General features: G+C 33.3%; 1 protein-coding gene across 1 annotated transcript in view; it reads left to right on the top strand.

Annotated features, from left to right (window-relative positions):
* The window catches only part of Sema3a (semaphorin 3A), a 204118-nt gene that overhangs the window by 161973 nt on the left and 23239 nt on the right, over positions 1-18906 (top strand). The window contains exons 8-13 of the mRNA XM_052173131.1: positions 1783-1925; positions 2284-2398; positions 2479-2548; positions 5091-5235; positions 9429-9648; positions 13976-14067. Coding sequence (XP_052029091.1) covers positions 1783-1925; positions 2284-2398; positions 2479-2548; positions 5091-5235; positions 9429-9648; positions 13976-14067 — 785 coding nt within the window. The remainder of the gene's footprint in view (positions 1-1782; positions 1926-2283; positions 2399-2478; positions 2549-5090; positions 5236-9428; positions 9649-13975; positions 14068-18906) is intronic.

Below are 18906 nucleotides of genomic sequence, written 5' to 3'. Positions count from 1 at the left end.
TATTAGATATTTGCTTTATTTGCATTTCAAATGGCATCCCCTTTCTGCATTATCCCTCTGATAATCTCTATCCCATCCCCCCTCTCAAATGTTTACATTATATGTGGTCTCACAAACATGGATTTTGCTGAAGCCTTACATTCAAAATAAATTATTTTCTACAAGAAGGAATCTAACAAAAGGTAGTTAACATTAGTGGCTTTAAATTCTTTATTACTCCAGTCTTTGTAGAAATGCTGCATCAGTTTAGAAGGTGACATTTGATCAACTTCTTCCTCAGTTTCACTAGTATGGAAGCATAATCATGCAATTTTCACCATTCCCCTGAATCTGCCTGAGAAGGAGATTTCCAGGCTTTGTGTAAGACTTTCTTGAACACCATACCAGTGCTAATTACGTACTCATCAGCACCACACGCTCATACCTAATGTGTAAAATAGTTTTCATATAAACTTTTTATGACAAAAGATGTTAGAACCTTATTTTAAATACTTCAAATTAAAGGAAAACCACTTTAAGAATTAAGCACCTGAATTCTGAAAGAAAAACGACTTGCCAAAGACCACACAAAAGTTACCAATGGCTGAATAGACATCTTTTAGATTCAGAATTATTCTATACTGTTTATGCACAAGATATTTAAAAGCACACATGTGTGAGCACACACACACACACACACACACATACACATACAACGTTTCTGAGTGAACCTAGCCAGTGTAGTAGTAACTCTTGGTGTATAATAGGAAGGCTAACTATAACATATACTTGCTTGCCAGGCCTCACAAGGAATGTGTGTATAAATATATGGAGACATGTAATCAAATAGAATTTTATTCACTGAAGCAAACTTATCAAGCTTTAATTAATGTTAAAATGATTTATCAGTTTAAGAGTCTTCCAGATTTCTAGCACTAAGTGAATCTATTGTTAAATTATTACTGCATTATTTTTGTTCCCGGGAAATATTTCATGTGTTCTACATTACTTACAGAGTCTATATAATTAGCCTGAAATGAAGAGGTGTATATCTCAGTGAAACATATTGTGGAACAAGATTTAGAAGATTTCACAGTATAGAAAACATGATAATGGATATTATTTAAGGATTTAGATTAGGACTGTATGACAGATTTTGCATGGATAAAGGTAGTTTTAGGGTTTGCTCAGTTTCTGAAGATATATATATATATATATATATATATATATATATATATATATATATATATATATATATTCTCTTAACCATCAATGTGAAGTTGGATTACTGTAGTAATTTAGATGTCTGCACTATTTTAAAAAGGTTTTCTATGAGTTCAACACAGCAAACTGCATGGTAATACACTGAAACGATCACACAATTTTAGTATACAGCATGTACAGCCATACCAACCCAGTTATTTATAATAGTATTTTTAAGAAGGAACTCTGAAGATTGCGGATATACTTTCTGCTATTATTAGTAGATTCTACATTGTTTGCTGTTTTTCTCTTTCTTTGCTTTCTTTACAAATAACCCATGATTTTTTCATGTTTTCAGCTATATGGATTTTGCAACTCATGTCTAACACTGAAAAATTATATTTTTGTTTAAAACAATATAATTTATGATATAATTCATGATAGACTGGCATCAGGTCAAATGAGCCTGAAAATGTGAGCTAAGCAAGGAAATATTATTTTCTTAACACGCCACAAAGGAATCAAAAAGAAGTCAAAATGAATACTATGTAATATTATTAATCATGTCATTGAAAATTAATAAATATGATTTTTTCTCAGATCCTAGGTTCATCAGTGCTCATCTCATCCCAGAGAGTGACAACCCTGAAGATGACAAAGTATATTTTTTCTTCCGAGAAAATGCAATAGATGGAGAACATTCTGGAAAAGCCACTCATGCTAGGATAGGTCAGATATGCAAGGTGAGGTAAAGGAAAAAAGGCATTTACAATTTCATTTCTTTTCCACTGACATAACAAAGTTTAATAACAGATATGCAGATGTTAAAAATGATTGAAAATTATATAATAATTAATTGGTTTTGAAAAAGTCTAAGGTTAAGCTTCTGTAATAAATGGATTAATAGCTTATATGAAATCAATTAGAATGTCTATGACACGTTGAAAAATGAAGAATGAGGAACTTCTTGATTACAAGAAAAGATCACTCTTAATAAAAACTAAAAAAAATGAATATTGCCTAAAGTTAAGAAATAGAAAATAAAGACACTGATATTACTGTACACACTTGCTCTATGGAAAGGCTTTTATAATCTTTCAGAATGACTTTGGAGGACACAGAAGTCTTGTGAATAAATGGACAACATTCCTGAAAGCACGCCTGATTTGCTCTGTGCCAGGTCCCAATGGCATTGACACGCATTTTGATGAATTGCGTAAGTAGCTGATGTTTGATGCATAAGATATATATGCTCAGTGTTTATCAGAAAAACTAATAGGTTTTGTTTTCAAACAGAGGATGTATTCCTAATGAACTCTAAAGATCCTAAAAATCCAATTGTCTATGGAGTGTTCACAACATCAAGGTAAATGGATTTTTATTATTGTCTTAGGTAAATTGCACAGTCTGTAGTCATTTTGGTTTTTGAGTGTTTGTGAATCCCTGCTGTGGACATACACTGATACTGATTTAATTGGTTCTTTGTATTTAAAAATCATCACGGGGGTTGGGCTACTAAGAGGCTTCTGGGGTAAAGCTGCTTACTAACAAGGCTGACAACCAGAGTTGGATGCCCAGAACCTATATGGTAGAAGAAGACAACTGACTCATGCAAATTGTCCTTTGAATTCTGCATGCACAGCAACAAACTATCTGGAGTTTTTAGAAGAAATATACACATATCAGCATGGCTATTAGTTAGTACTTACAATGAGAGATAGCAAAGTATTTGAAATAACAATAATATTGATTCCATTCAGAAGTATTATAGGTGACTATGACTATTTAAAATAATATGGAATCTACTCAGTACTGGAGGTAATTATGGCCATTTAAAGAGAAACATTAATTGTAGAATTTAAATCTGGTTGATTTATAGATATTATAATGATGCCAATTATGACAGCATTACTTAATAAACTTAAGATTAGAAAAGAAGAAACCTATATTGCTAAATCTGTTTGCATGTCCTATGGATTAATGAGCTCTTGTGTTAAAACTAGACAAGTGCTTTAAAGATTATGGGAAGTGAGTGACAAGTGCCAATCTGTTTCTCTGTTTCCCCACTTCCTAGAGCAACAAACATTTCTCAGGATTTCAGTATATGTGAGAACCACTTAATTTCCCTACTCTGTAAATCATATATACAAATTTTCTCTACAAAACATAAATGATAGAAGTTCATATTGTTAATCCCAACCAGAGTTTCTGACCCTGAGAATGAGCTGAATCTAAGAATCTGAATCTCTAACCAGTTCATAGTTAATTCTCATGCTAGTGTTAGGGACCAACATGTTCATTACTACAGTGCAATAATTTATTCACTCTTTTCAATGAGATAGGTTATTAATGACAAACGTCTCTAAATCATATGCATCGCACCTCAGAGCTACCAAATTCATCAATAGATGACTAAATATGTAACAATAAAAAGGGTATTTTGCAACTCACTTGTGCTGAAAGGGAGTATATCAATGTGTGTTGGGTTATAATTGACTCTATCATGAAAATAATAGATTTTATGCATATTTATTGTGGTTAGTACTTGACCAAGCACTCATAATAAGTGCTTGACAGAGCACAATAAACATCAGCTTCAGTCATGCACCATTGCCTAATGAACAGTTTTTATAATTTAGTAAGTCACGGCTCTTGTGTGGTATGATTTATGCATGATTTCAATAAGAATGAAGTGGATCCTCATAGCCAACCAGTGGACTAAGCACAGTGTCCCCAGTGGAGGAGTTAGAGAAAGGACCCAAGGAGCTGAAGTGGTTTGCAGCCCCATAGGAGGAACAATATGTAACACCCAGTAACCCCAGAGCTCCCAGGAACTAAACCACCAACTAAAACATGGAGGGGCCATTGGCTCTAGCAACATCTGTAGGAGAGGATCGCCTTGTGGGACATCAGTGAGAGGAGAGTCCCGTAGTCCTGTGAAGGCTCGATGCCCCAGTGCATGGGGATGCCAGGACAGAGAAGAGGGAGTGAGTGGGTTGGTGAGCAGGGGAAGGGGGCATGGGATAGTGGGGTTTTGGATGGGAAACAAGGAAAGGGATAACATTTAAAATCTAAATAAAGAAAATATCTAATAAAAATTGAAAAAAATATGAATGCATGCATTTGTTATATTTTTATATATCAAATGCATTATATAAGATGTGGTTTTGCAAACAAAATAAAAGGAAAATAGTTTCATCGTAATAACAAACAAAGTTTGTTATTTCAAAGGTATTTCAATTTCCTGTTTTTGATTTAGGGAATGATAGGAATAACTGCTGTCATTCTCCACTTTGATCATGGTGTAACATCTATGATCTTAGATCTATGCTCAGTGTTGTATAGAGATAATGTTTAATTCCTTGCTGATTTCAGATACCCAGCTCTGTTACTTAAGCTTGTATTGGTTTGAGAGTTTAAGATATTGTAATATAACTTACAACGTGTCATCATACATTCCACTAGAGCATCAGTTTTAGCTTTTAAAATGACTTCTTAAATAGTCTTGATACTATCATAATTTCCTTTCTTCAGTAATGAGTCTCAAGGGTTAAACAGTTTTTAGTTATATTTCTTTATGACATCAAAGCTAAATATTCATTCTGAGATGCTTATCCATATATGCCTTCCCTATTCTACTTTAATAGTTTATATTTGATACAAATGTATTTATATGCATATATAAATAGTGAATACCAAATATTATTTCATGCACTTTAGACAAATTGTTATTTATTTTTTTAGCCATTGATGTAATACATCTATGATAACAAATTTATCCCAAACAATATTTGTGATTGTAAAAAAAAGTATGTTTGATTTGATCATTAAGATCATAATAACTAAGTGGAAGCCACCATATTGCCACTGACTATATGTAAAAACCACTTTCTACTACTCTCTTCTAGCAACATCTTTAAGGGATCTGCTGTGTGTATGTACAGCATGAGCGATGTAAGAAGGGTGTTCCTTGGCCCATATGCTCACAGAGATGGTCCCAACTATCAGTGGGTGCCTTACCAAGGAAGAGTCCCTTATCCACGGCCAGGAACTGTAAGTAGCCTTGATAATTAACATATGGAATGAATATCTTTTAGACAAAACAAATAATTGTAGCTATAAACATTAACACAATATAAAACAAATTGTCCATGACTTTAATAGAACCTAGGCTAGGATTCTATGAAGTTCCCTGTAATTCTACATGTAAAGCCATGTTTATTACACATGTTAGTATTTAAATTTTTTGAGATTCGATGTTTGTATTTGTTTTAGTAAAACCTGAATAAACAGGCTTTGCACTTTCTTTCTGAACAGAAGACTGAGGAAGTGGTATTCATAGAACACTGAATGGAATAGGAGGTATTTGGGCTGTTGCTCTCTGATGGTCAGAATGCTGCATATTCTGATTATATAATAGGCTCAGAGAAACAGTGTTAAGACTGATATCATCATTCCATGGGTTTGGAACGAATCCATAACATTATCATCCCAATGAATTTGTGTGAAAAGTAATGAAGAAACTCAGGCACCACAATAATATTAAAAAAAAAAAAAACAACATAAAACGAAACACATTGATATGATAGAAATACAGGGCAGTCATCCAAAGAACCAAGTCAGAATTAACATTTTTTCTGGGGGTTGAGAGAAGAGAAAAGGTCTATTTCAAATGACTAATTACAATCTATCATTAAGGAAAGTCAAGGCAGGGGCTTGAAGCAGAAAGCATGGGAGAAAACTTCTCAATGACTAGCCCACTAGCTTTCAGCTAAAATAGTTAACTTATCCTACCCAGAAGCTCCTGACTATAAGAGCAGCACCCACAGTGAGCTGACACCCCGCCCCCATCTTGCCATCAGTTAACAATCATGAAAATTCCTCAGAGACATATCCATCCACCAATCTGATCCAGCCAAACCAAACTGGCAAGCTCTCAGATAACTCCAAGCTAAGTCTAGTTCAAGGAGGGAACTAAATTGGGAAATCTTCTGTTGTGTCTTTTGGACGTGTAATGGCTTCCCCAACCCGATGCATTATTGAACTCTGCCATTCAGTGTATCCTTTTGGCCATCACAACCCTCAATTATTCAAACACTGAATTCTTTTACTTGTTTTTTGCAGATGTGATTAAAACTTAAACATAACGCGTTATCCCAGTACTCAGGAGTTCCGTCCCCAGGCACCATAGGTCTTGACACATGTGTACCCCCTTCTCTATTGTTCTCAGTAAATTGCTAAGGCTTGTTCTTGCCTCATTCTTAGAAATAACTACTTACAATAGGATTTGCCACAGTTCATCGGCCTCAGGGTTTTAGGGAACAGATCACCGCTATCCCTGTGTGTCATTTTTTTTTGGCCCAGGTCACTGTTTTCTTTTTGCCAATCCTAACTAGAAGTAACATTTCTAATCAAATAGTTTTACACAGTGAAAAAGGCTTACATTTGAAACATAGCTATTGCTTTAATTTCACTTCAGCGTTTTAACTGAAAAATTCAAGTAAAGTATGTTTTCATTACTTTATTGGATATAGTATATTTAGTACTCTCATTTTCTCTGCATTTCTAACATGATTTATGAGAAAATGAAATATCTCACGTTTCATAAAATTGCTCCTTGCTAATAATGCTCTAAGAAAATCTTCAATAGGATTTGAGAATAGTAAATGACTACATGGAATATTTTTGGTTACGAGAAACAAATGAAATTTATAAAAATACAACGTATTTATTCCAGCTCATAGCAACAAATTGTCCTCTTTTTCTTTTCTTTTTTTCACTCTTTTTCTTAGTAGACAATATTATATTCCTGTGGCTGACAGAATTCCATGTCTTAAATTCTCTGCCAAAAATACCTTTTAATATGGATATAAATTATGTATGTGAAATCAATAAAAGCAATCAAAATATGGAAATTGCTATATTCTGGATTTTTATATGAGATATGTCATACTAGAGTAGATGCATGCACCAAACATGCATGTGCACATGCATTCACACAGTATAGACATGAACAGCCAATTCTTTTTCCCTTTTCAGTGGTTAAACTTTGGTATGTACTTGTTCCAGTATTTAGTACCATGACCTAGTACTAACGTATTGTTCACTATAAGTTGTTATGAGAAACTGCATCAGCAGCACTGTGCTCCATTGCTTAATGTAGGGGTAGTAGAAGAAAATGTGATGAATTTATTAAAAGTGACAGCTCAGATTCTCATTTCAACAAGACTTCTGACAGGTAGTCACATATGCAATATTTAAATAATATGCTGTTGTTAAAATGTAAAGAAAATCCTATAAACAAAATATATTTCATATTTTAAATACAGATATTAGATGAAGTTAAATCAAATTAAAAGAAAACTGAAATAATCTGTTACTATAGTTATTATTCACATATTCTAAATTTGTGCCTGATGTCCTTTCCTGATATAAAGGAGAACACATCTATTGTTTTATATAATGTATTCCTCATTTTCTGTTTATGGATATTTTGTCTGCATATGTCTGTATACCACATATGTACAATAAGTGAAATGACCAGAGAGGGTATTAGATACCCTACAACTGTAGTGAACCATCTTGTGGATACTGGAAGTCATAGCCCAGTCCGCTTTAAGAAGCCACATCATCCCTCTAACCCCATAAATAATCTTAAAGGACTTTAAATTTTGTATTATTTCTTATAAGATTTTATGTGGATATTTAATATTCCTATAGCAGTATTTAAATAAATTTCTAATTTATATGAAAACTGGACCTATATTAGTTTATCACATCTAATCCATGTATGGATCAAGCATATGCTTACATATAATAATATTCTCACTTGAAAACATTATTTAATTACTCATGAATTATTAATGAATTTCTCAAGTAACTGTCAAGAGGTTGATTTGATATTCTAATCTTGCAAGATAAGGATCATCTCATGATAACATTGTATCTCTAAAGCACTTATATTAAATGTTAAGCATTACTGAACTATAGGACAAGATATATACAACTGGATATACTGTGCTCTACAAAACTGTTCTACACAAACAATTATAGTGAGAGGATAATAAATTTTGGTTTTCTCAAATCTATTTACTGATTTATAAGAAGAATATTTCTATTCAGATTTGGTATATTGTTAGTTCACAGCCATGAATTCTCTCCTGCTTCTTGTACCAGTATGTATTTATCTTGGCCATGCTGACTCCATTTTAATTGGTGAGTTGCTGTGCCATACACTGATAAACCTCTGGATTATTTTATTTTGTTAAAGTCACTAATAATATGTTTTCAGGCTTATGTTTTGAGTCAGACAATAAAAATAATTTATATTGCTTTTTAGTTGGGATTAATATTTGGGTGTTATTCTAAACTAAAAACAGTTATATATAACTCAAGAAACATATAGTTTCTCTAAACATCCTAGTTGCATTTAATTATAGCATATTAGCCTTATTTATAATTACCAGAAGCTGGAAAGAACCCAGATGTCCTTCAAAGGAGGAATGGATACAGAAAATGTGGTATATTTACATAATGGAATACTACTCAGCAATTAGAAACAATGAATTCACAAAATTTTTAGGCAAATGGTTTGATCTGGAAAATATCATCCTAAGTGAGGTAGCCCAGTTACAAAAGAATACATATGGAATGCAATCTCTGATAAGTGGATATTAATTATCCCAGAAGCTCTGAATACCCAAGGCATAAATCGCATAACAAATGACTCCCATGAAGAAGTATGAAGAGGGTCCTGATCCTGGAAAGGATTGATCTAGCATTGGAGGGGAATATAAGGACAGAGAAAAAGGAGGGAGGTGATTGGAGAAGGGATGGAGAAAAGAAGGTTTATGGGACATATGGGGAGGGGGGAATTTGGGAAAGGAGAAATCATTTGGAATGTAAACAAAGAATATAGAAAAAAGAAATGAAACAGAGGCTGATGCAACTAACAGAGGCATCAGACTTCTGATCATTGAAAACTCAGATATATTTCAAGATTTTGTGAGAAATGATGATGTGACTATACAACAATTAACATTGAGAATTAACACTTACTTAGAAATATATGATTATTTCATCTACTAATTTAAGTATATAAATGCTGGTGATAACTAATTATTCAGTTTCCAATATAAGTAATAGGAAATAATTACATTTATACTTAGACCATTGAAGTGTTATTTTTTCATCTATAAGCATATTTATTAGATTTTATTTAAAAGATATTCTCCTCTTTCTAATAGTGTCCCAGTAAAACATTTGGTGGATTTGACTCCACAAAGGACCTTCCTGATGATGTCATAACTTTTGCAAGAAGTCATCCAGCCATGTACAACCCAGTGTTTCCTATTAATAATCGCCCAATAATGATCAAGACAGACGTAAATTATCAGTTCACACAAATTGTTGTAGACCGAGTGGATGCAGAAGATGGCCAGTATGATGTTATGTTCATTGGAACAGGTACACTTTTGTATTTCAACTGTATAATTTCTTTCAGAATACTGTGTTTAGCCAATGAAGAATACTGAGAACCAAGGCCAAGTTCTTTATTCATTGTCAAGGTATAAGAATAGTCTTATACCTTGAAATAGGGTATCACTTTGAAGGTACATTTGATTAAAATAAATTTTAGTTTTAGCATAATTGTCATCAGAAAGGATTCATCTAGCAGCTGGTAGGAGTGAATGCAACCACAGTGAGACATTAGGTGTAGCTTGGGGAACCCTGCAGAAGAACGGAAGGAAAGATTCTAGAAACCAAGGGGTCAAGGACACAACACAAGAACAAGGACCACAAAATCAAAAAGCAGGTTTCATTAGGGCTTGAGACTGAAGGGACAACCAGGGATGCTGTATGGGACTGAGCTGGTTCTCTGCTGCATATATGATATGTTCTTGTGGAACTCCTAGCAGTGGGAGTGGGTGTTATCTGCTTTGGGACTTTTTTTTTTCCTACTGGCTTGTCTCATCTAGCATTGATACACGGGTATGTGCTTATTCTTATTATAACTTATTATTCCACATTCCATTGATATCCCTGGGAGGCCTGCTCTTTTCCAAAGGGAAACAGAGGAGGAGGAGTGGATCTGGGGGAGAGGGAAGATAGGATAAGGACTGGGAAGAGTAGATTAGAGTACAATGTATAAGAGAAGAATAAAATTAAAAAAAGAAGACATGAGACAAATATAAAACTATAGTAATTCTTCAAAAATACTCCTCTACAATTTTTAAAATGGCACATCTATGAATAAAAGGATAGTTCCAGATTAAAGATTACCAAAGGATATCAGGTAAATTTAAAACCTAACAATCAATTATCATAACTAAATCATAATTCTTCTGGTTAGGGACCCCCACACACAAAATTTTGTTCAAATCATGACTGAAATTCCCAGGATGTTTAATAAATGCCCAAGAACATTTTACTACAAACTTACCTGAATCTTAACATTAGCACCAATGAAAATCTTTAATCAAAAATGGATTACACAAATACTTTGTTTATTCTATCTGCCATATATGGCATATATTTATATGCCAGATAAAATATGAAAAACTCTTTATCAAAAGTTTATTCAACGTTCATCAGATACCTTCCTTTAGAAATAAACAAATGTCTGCAGGTATATTTTCAGAATAAACCTTATTATTACTGTGACATGTGATTTTGTTTCCCGAAACTCACTAAATGCTGGAGCTGTTTATGAAAGTACCAGTTACAAATCTGAAACTTGCTATTTAGAGTCAGATTTCAAAGTAACAAATCCCTAATCTTCGTTAACTGACATAAATCAACACGAAACAGAGTGCTCCACTGAAACATTAGATGATAACAAAACATTAGATGATAACACTTATTTTCCCTTGGCAAAAAAACAGAAAGAAAATTATATTGACTACAACACAATAGCAGGCAGTAAAATTGCTTTAAAAATCAAAGTTTTATAACTTAATTGCAAAATTAAGCTTCACAATATCTGTCTTAATGGTGTCAGGTTCTTAGCAGTACATTAAAGTCTACTTTTACAGATAAGAAAATTTTTCTATGAAATTAAAGAATCTTTTTTTTAAATGAGAGAATCATTAATGAGATTCCATAAAAGCAGTGACTGTGAGTAACATCTAAAGGTAAAAATATAATAAAAAAATAAGATAGTATTTCTTTTTAGTAAATAGTAGCTTATATTTTAATGTCAATTTTTAACTAAATCTCTGAAGAGTAATAGGATTTGTTCAATAATGTCACAAGAGCCTTGTTCTCCATCTCTAGCTTAAACTGGTTCAGAAGTCCTTATTCACTCTCAAAGCCACAAGGTTATTTCCGGGTATTTGGACAAAGAAAACCAATCATGAGCATTTAATTCTTTTAGGACACAAGCTGCCTTTAGAGACTCCATTTTCATGAGGATGTTGAATGTTGTATGATGTAGAAAATTTTATGTCAGTAAAGACCAGGGTCATCTGTCAGCAAGTAAATTGATGACAGTAATTTTATCTTTTAACTAAGTTTCACTTCATAGCACATTGATCCTTGTTGAGTAATCTGATTCAATTTGTGTGAAATTGTTTGAAATACTATTCGGTAAAACTTGATCTGGAACACAGATAAGTTGTGTTTGGGTCCAGCAGACCCTGTGGGGGGACTAAGTAGATTAACCTAATTTCCCTTTAATCTTTGGTGTTATGAGTTGACTAAGACCCTGTAAACAATGAAGGATCCTCTTAAAAGTGGACTATTTTAAACTCTAAAAGGGATAACCTTGATCACACAGAGTACCTTGTGACAGTCCACTAAGGAGAATTGCCAATAAAAAGAATATAATAGTTTATATTTCTGGCATAGCAGTAAGAATTTCTTTGGGAAAAAAAATTTGCTAAAATGAAACAACTGAAGCTGCAAAGAATTCATCAAGTTTACAAAAAGATAAAATTGTTTTGATTCAACATCTTATCCAAAGAAGACCCTATGTGCCTTCTTCCAAAGAGTGTACTCATACCTGTAGCACCGTAAAATGAACATTACATAAATGAAACTTTAAATAAAAGCGACAGGCATTTTTTTCTATTGACAGTGGAATTCAGATAGTAACTTAAATTCCTAAAATATTTATTCCATGCTTTTTAATAATTTGCATTTCTTAATTTAAATTTTCTTAAGATTCTAAAATTGATTGTTCAGTGTATGTATTGTAGACAAACTGTTATGGTAAGTAGTCTCAAATGTTTGTTTTGAGAAATGATGTTGTCATTCATCACCTCAGTATTACTGAGCCTACCTTAAGGGCCTGCAAGTGCTACCGCTTTTCTTTCAGAGAGGGGTGTGCTGACGGACACTGAGGTTTTTGTTTTATGTAGAGATGGACAATGTCCCTTATGCTTCATGTCTACAGAGTTCTCTGTGGACATATTCTGGTTTCAAAATAAAATTGGTAAAGTCTGTCATGTCAAATTGGTAATTTTTTTAGTTTTTTTTCTCTTAATAACTTGTAAAGGAAATTTTAAAAAAAGTTATCTAATGGCCAGTTTTTGTTGTTCTTATTGTATTTTTGGAAATTTGTACATTTCAGGTTAAAATCTTTTTAAAGTTTGGTATAGTTTTAAAAATTGATTTTTTATGTTGCTCAGGCTGTCTTTATAGATTACAAACTAATGGGATAAAATGGATTTTTTATGTAGAAGTTTATACATGTACCCATGTAGAAAGGAAATATAAAAAGTGAGGTTGGTAAATGATTCTTTTGCTGGGACTGGGGAGATAGCCCACTGTGTAAAAATGCTCACTGTGCTTGCATTGAGCATGTGTGTTCAGACTTCTGGAAGACACAGGAAGGTATGAGATAGTCTTGGCCTTTCTCTGGGGAGATAAAAGGTGGAGACCCAGAAGCTTGAAGACCAGCTAATCTGGAATAGGAAGCAAAGCATCACAAACAATGAAAGAGACTCGGCACTAGCCTCCACATATAACCAGACACACCAAGCCTAATAGAGAAGAAAGTGGGGAAGAGCCTTGAGCACATGGGCATAGGGGAAATTTTCCTGAACAGAATACCAATAGCTTATGCTCTAAGATCAAAAACTGACAAGTAAGACCTCATAAAATTTCAAAGCTTCTGTAAGGCAAAGGACACTGTCAATAGGACAAAACAGCTGGGGAAAAGATCTTTACCATTCCTACATCCCATAGAGGGCTAATATCCAATATACACATAGAACTCAAGAAGTTAGACTCCAGAGAACCAAATAACTTTATTTAAAAATAGGATACAGAGCTAAACAAAGAATTTTCACCTGAGGAATATTGAATGGTGGAGAAGCACCTAGAGAAATGTTCAACATCCTTAATCATCAGGGAAATGCAAATCAAAACAGCTTTGAGATTTCACCTCACACCAGTTAGAATGGCTAAAATAAAAACTCAGGTGATAGCAGGTTCTGGTGAGGATGTGGTGAAAGAGGAACACTCTTCCACTACTAGTGGGATTGCAACCTGTACAGCCACTCTGGAAATCAGCGGTTCCTCAGAAAATTGGACATAGCACTACTTGAGGACACACCTATACCAGCTCTAGCAACATGGAATGCATGGACTTCTAGACATTTTTCTTGGAGCTTTATATGAGTACTATAGCAAGCACATACCCTCCCCATTCCACAAGTTTAAATGTTAAACAATAACAACAATAACAACAACAAATTCTTTTGGCCAAATCCTTACTGCTACATTAGGAATGTACTCTGTTGTTCCGATATACTTAAGTTATAACCTTCTTCTCTGCTTTCTTTGAAAGATGTTGGAACTGTTCTTAAAGTGGTTTCTGTCCCCAAGGAGACTTGGCATGACCTAGAAGAAGTCCTTCTGGAAGAAATGACTGTCTTCCGGGTGAGTACTGACTAATTCCAGTCATCTCTCAAGACAACTTCATACTGAAGCCACAGTAGACGGTACTCTTGTAGACTTTTCCAATTATTTTTGTCAAGTAGAAAGCCAGACACTAGTCAAAATAAACCTTTAAAGTATCATTGCAGTTAAATGTAAAGATGGGAAAATTCTTAGCTTGTATCTTGTTTTTTAAATAATAAAATAAAATTATTTACATTTTGCATTATTTATATGTTACCTTGAAGAGCAAATGCTTCCCCATTCAAAAGTTCTTCTCTCACAATTTATAGTATATCTGGCATGATATGTAAGTCCTAGGTGCACTGAGATAGATGCAGTTGGAGGCTTACTGCTGAAAAAGCACACCCTTTCTATTTCTCTCTGAATATTGGCTGGCTTGTTCAATTCATACATTCTGGCTCAAAATTCCTCTTCAAGCTGACTTATTCAATCCAGCTTCTCTAGGTTTCCAAAAGTGGCTCTGCTAGGTCTCATATTATCAATGTGTTCTTATCTTCTGGCTTCTTATTCTCTAGCTTGTCTGTCTTCACTTGTATCTATCTAGCTTGTTCTTTCTGCAATCTGTCTGTGTAAAACTATCGCAGTAAAACTGCCTCCCCTTCACGCAAATCTGGGCAGCTCTCTTAAGTAGGCATTCTTAATTATACATTCTCATGAGAATTGAGCTTATCCTATCTCTGAAACATCTGTCAAGTCTTTCTCTGACTCATCACTTTGTCTGCCCCTCAATTAGATGTCACTTTCAAACATAGCTACTTCATTTGACAAATTAAATTTACCTTCATTGTTTGGGTTTAAAGTTGTATAATAAGGGAATGTATGTATTTCAGCCAGAGTGATTAAAAGTATGCCATTCTAGGTGAATCATACAGACCTAGAAGGTCTCTGGATGCCTCAATGCTCTTTTTGGTGGAATTATACTTGTTTTTCTTTTGCTATGATTCCATAGTGTCTCCTTATGCCAGGCTGGCCTTGACATTTCTATGTAACTGAGGATGATGTTGAACTTCTAATCTTACTACCTCCACTACTTAAGTATTGGGATTATGGACATATACTAAAGTGCTTATCTGAAATACCATCAATATTTACTTTGTATTGCTTTTACTTATCAAAACTAAAAATGAACTGACTTCCTTATATATGTTTGGTGTAGACTTTTTAAATATTCAAAACAGTGAAGTCACAATTTTGACTTTAAAAATTGATTCCTTTGACCATTTTTAAGTGTTGATTATAGAGTGTAGACTGATTCTGGCCAGTCATTATGCCAAGTAAATTACCTTAAAAGGCAAGCACTTTGAAACCTTAACCTATAAATTGAAAAGTATAATTTTCCAAATGGGCTGTCATCCACTATAGAGTCCATTTAGATTAACAAACAAATTATGGGCAGTAAGAGCTAAATTTATAAACGGCTGCCTGGTATTCATTGTTATATCACTAAACCTAAAGCATAATTTCAGTCAACATTTATTTAATGAAACAGTACTGATGAAAAAGTGAAATATGATAAATATTGTAAGGACCTTCTTCACAGAATCTAGTCTTCAAGTAAGATTTCAGATTATGGGGAAGGTGATTGAGAAATAGCACAGTATAGTCCTGGTGATCTGATTCCATACTATTCTCTAACAGGAAGGGAGAAAAACTTAATTTTAAAATAATTATTAACTTAACTTTTGTAAATAATGTCATGGGGAACACTAGTAAAATATTCTTATAAACACCCAGTTATTCACAGACAACTATGAGACCCATAATTCTTTCCACATTTTATATATTCAGGCTTTTATTAATATTCATGTGTGGTGGAGAGAGATACAGAGTCAGAGAGATAAAAAGACAAGAGACAGTGAGAAACAAAAGGACAGAGCTAGAGCAACAGAGATGACCACTCTAGGCTCAGTCTCTGACCTTATTATCATAAAAAGATCTTCTGGGTTATACATCTCATTTCAAAGACTGATTTTTGTTATCACTTAATAGAGTTAAATTTTACTGCATAGAATTATTTTAGTCATGTTATAAAATTTACAAATAATTTTTTCTTATCTTTTCACTATTTTCTGTGTTTTATTAATTAAATAAATCATGCATGTTTTGGTAGTAATACTATAGTGTAGCTAAATTCCCTTTTTAATGTTTCTGAAATCTGAGGTTTATATTTCACATCTTACTGTATTCCTTGGTGTATTATTTAAAAGTTCAACCTAAAAGGAGTTTAAGTTAAAATGGATTTTAGCAAAAGCATGATGAGAGCTAACAGACTAGCAGATATAGATATTTAATATCTATAGTACTTTGTTCAGAATTGGGGATTTCCAAATAAATATATTTCAAACTTGTACCTGTGGTACCTGCTAGGACACATTTTTTTTTTGCACTAAAGGTATAATGAGAAAAAAATCTTTATCACTTTCTAACAATTATGAATATACTGTAAAGGAAGAAACTATTTAGATATCTAAATTGTGTTAGAAAATAGTTACATTTGGATATACAACTTCTTCTATAGATGCCATTTGCATTCTCCTCCTGATTTCTACCCTACATATTGCCACAATTATTTTTTTGGCACACAAGCAGACAAAACATCTTTGGGCAGAATTTACAGAAATATTTACTTTCAGCATTCTATTCTATCATCCAAAGGTCATAATATATTGTGGGCTAGCAATTGGAATATTTCACTGTCAAGCTTTGTTTAATTTTGCAGCAGGGGACAGAAAATGTAAAACCACAACACATTAAAGCAATAGCCACATACAATGAAAAGCAGGAAAGTGTTACAGTCTCTATGTTTCTATTTGACACTTGTGTCATTCCATTTAAAATAAAATACAGTTTAAAAAGATTGAACTTTACAACAGCTTGATGGGGTAAATACACAAGATAAAGATTTAAGGTCATGATCCTAGCTGATACCCTTTTATAGTGTTTAAATACAATTAAACACTATGTTAGGTTACCCACATTACCACCTTCTTGAGAATATGTTCTTATGAGTCTCTTTTAGACTGAATAACTCATAAATTCTTGGATTAAAACCAGTACATACCCCTTGCCACCTTGAGATCGGTTTTAAGAAAACACCCAAGCTAATCACAGAACATTCCAGTGGTTTTGGTTACAAGATACTCTTATTCTGGTGAAATCATGTTCCAGTCACTGTATAGAAAGTAATATGTTCTTTGGCAATAAAATTTTGCAGAGTAAAAATTTTAATAGACAATAGAGGTGAAGTAAAGTCAGCCTTTGGCATTGGACTAAGAAAGCAACAGACCTGCTAGTACCTATTTAAAATAGCATTGTAGCATGAACATGCAGCCTGAATCTAGCTGTAATTTGACAGCAATCATATGAATTTGAAAGTGTTTTACTCACTATGTGTTTGAGTGAGCAGGTTACATAATGGAGCATCAATTCTTCTTAGAATGAAGATTACAATCATGAACTCTTAAAGATTTGCTTTTTATAGTAAAATTAAGGTAACTGGTAAATGTTAGTTTTTAGGAAAGTGTTGTACATGGAAAAATCTGCTCCAGCATACTCGGCTTCCATATCATTGCATTTTTCTTAAGTTAAGAAGATATAAAAAGCCAGAAACATGGTAATTTTTCAGCTTCACTGGACAGTATGGGGTCCCTCCACTCTGTCCTTCCAATGAGCTTTCCTTTTGAGTCAATTAAGTGTCACATTCGGTCATGGCGCCATGGGGACAAAAGAGTTTATTTATAGTCCTATTGACTGCAAAGGATTTCAAACCAGTTACATCAATAACACTTGCATTTTAAGACCAATTTATGCAATATTCCATGAACAGCTGAGCAAATAAATGAAAGAGTTTAATTTTCATTCAAATGTAAAACATAATTGATGCTTTCCAAACTCCAGTCTATTAACCTCTTCTGAAGGAGCTTCCTTCCCAGTGCTAAGCAGCTAGTAAGCTAAATCGGAATCTCCTGGGATCAGCAGGTTGGAAAGCTTTGCAAGTACAAAAGATTAATAACGACTACATTGAAATATCTAGGCTATGTATAGCAAATTTGAGTCATAGAAAATCTTGAAAAGATGCTAAGTTTTTAATTTTTTTGCTTGAACACCAATTAAATTTGCAATTGAAACCAACGTCATGGAAAAATGCTTATGAAGCTGCATCTGCTTTAAACGGAACTCATATTTGTCACCAGTTATTTCTCAGAAAATGTATAACTTGCTTAAATGGATGTCATTATAATATATTGCGCATTAAAATACAGTTGCAGGCAGTACATATTCTAAACTATTATTAATTTCTTGGTATAAATAACAAATACATTTATATTAATTAAGAGATACTATAATCTTAATCTAAAATATTGACACCATAATAGGACCCTATGGAATCTGGTGTGTGTTTGAGTTTGTCTCGTGTTTTACAAATTACATATGAGGAGACCATTTCTATCTGCTTTAATGATGTCTGTTCTTGCATAATCAATGAATTGGAAATAAAAATATAATCAACTATATTTTCAAAGCACTTAGGCTTCATATTTTCATTGCATTGGTGTATTAAATATTATATGTATTGAACCTTAACTGTATAGTTTCTTTGACACAAACTCGCATGGTTAGTTATTTCTTTCATCACGTGAGGAATTCTCATGTGAAATGGTCAGTGAAGGGAAAGTAGCCATGGAAATTTCTCCTGACACACTTAATTTCAGTTACACTTAATGTATACCAACATTGTAGAAACCAAAAAAAAAATTCTTTTAAAATAAAATATCATGAAATATAAATTTTCTTTTTGTGATTTGATACTACTAAGTA

Source organism: Apodemus sylvaticus, chromosome 2, assembly GCF_947179515.1.
Source record: "Apodemus sylvaticus chromosome 2, mApoSyl1.1, whole genome shotgun sequence".
In the NCBI taxonomy this organism is placed as follows: Eukaryota; Metazoa; Chordata; class Mammalia; order Rodentia; family Muridae; genus Apodemus; species Apodemus sylvaticus.
This window is presented reverse-complemented; position numbering and strand designations above follow the sequence as displayed.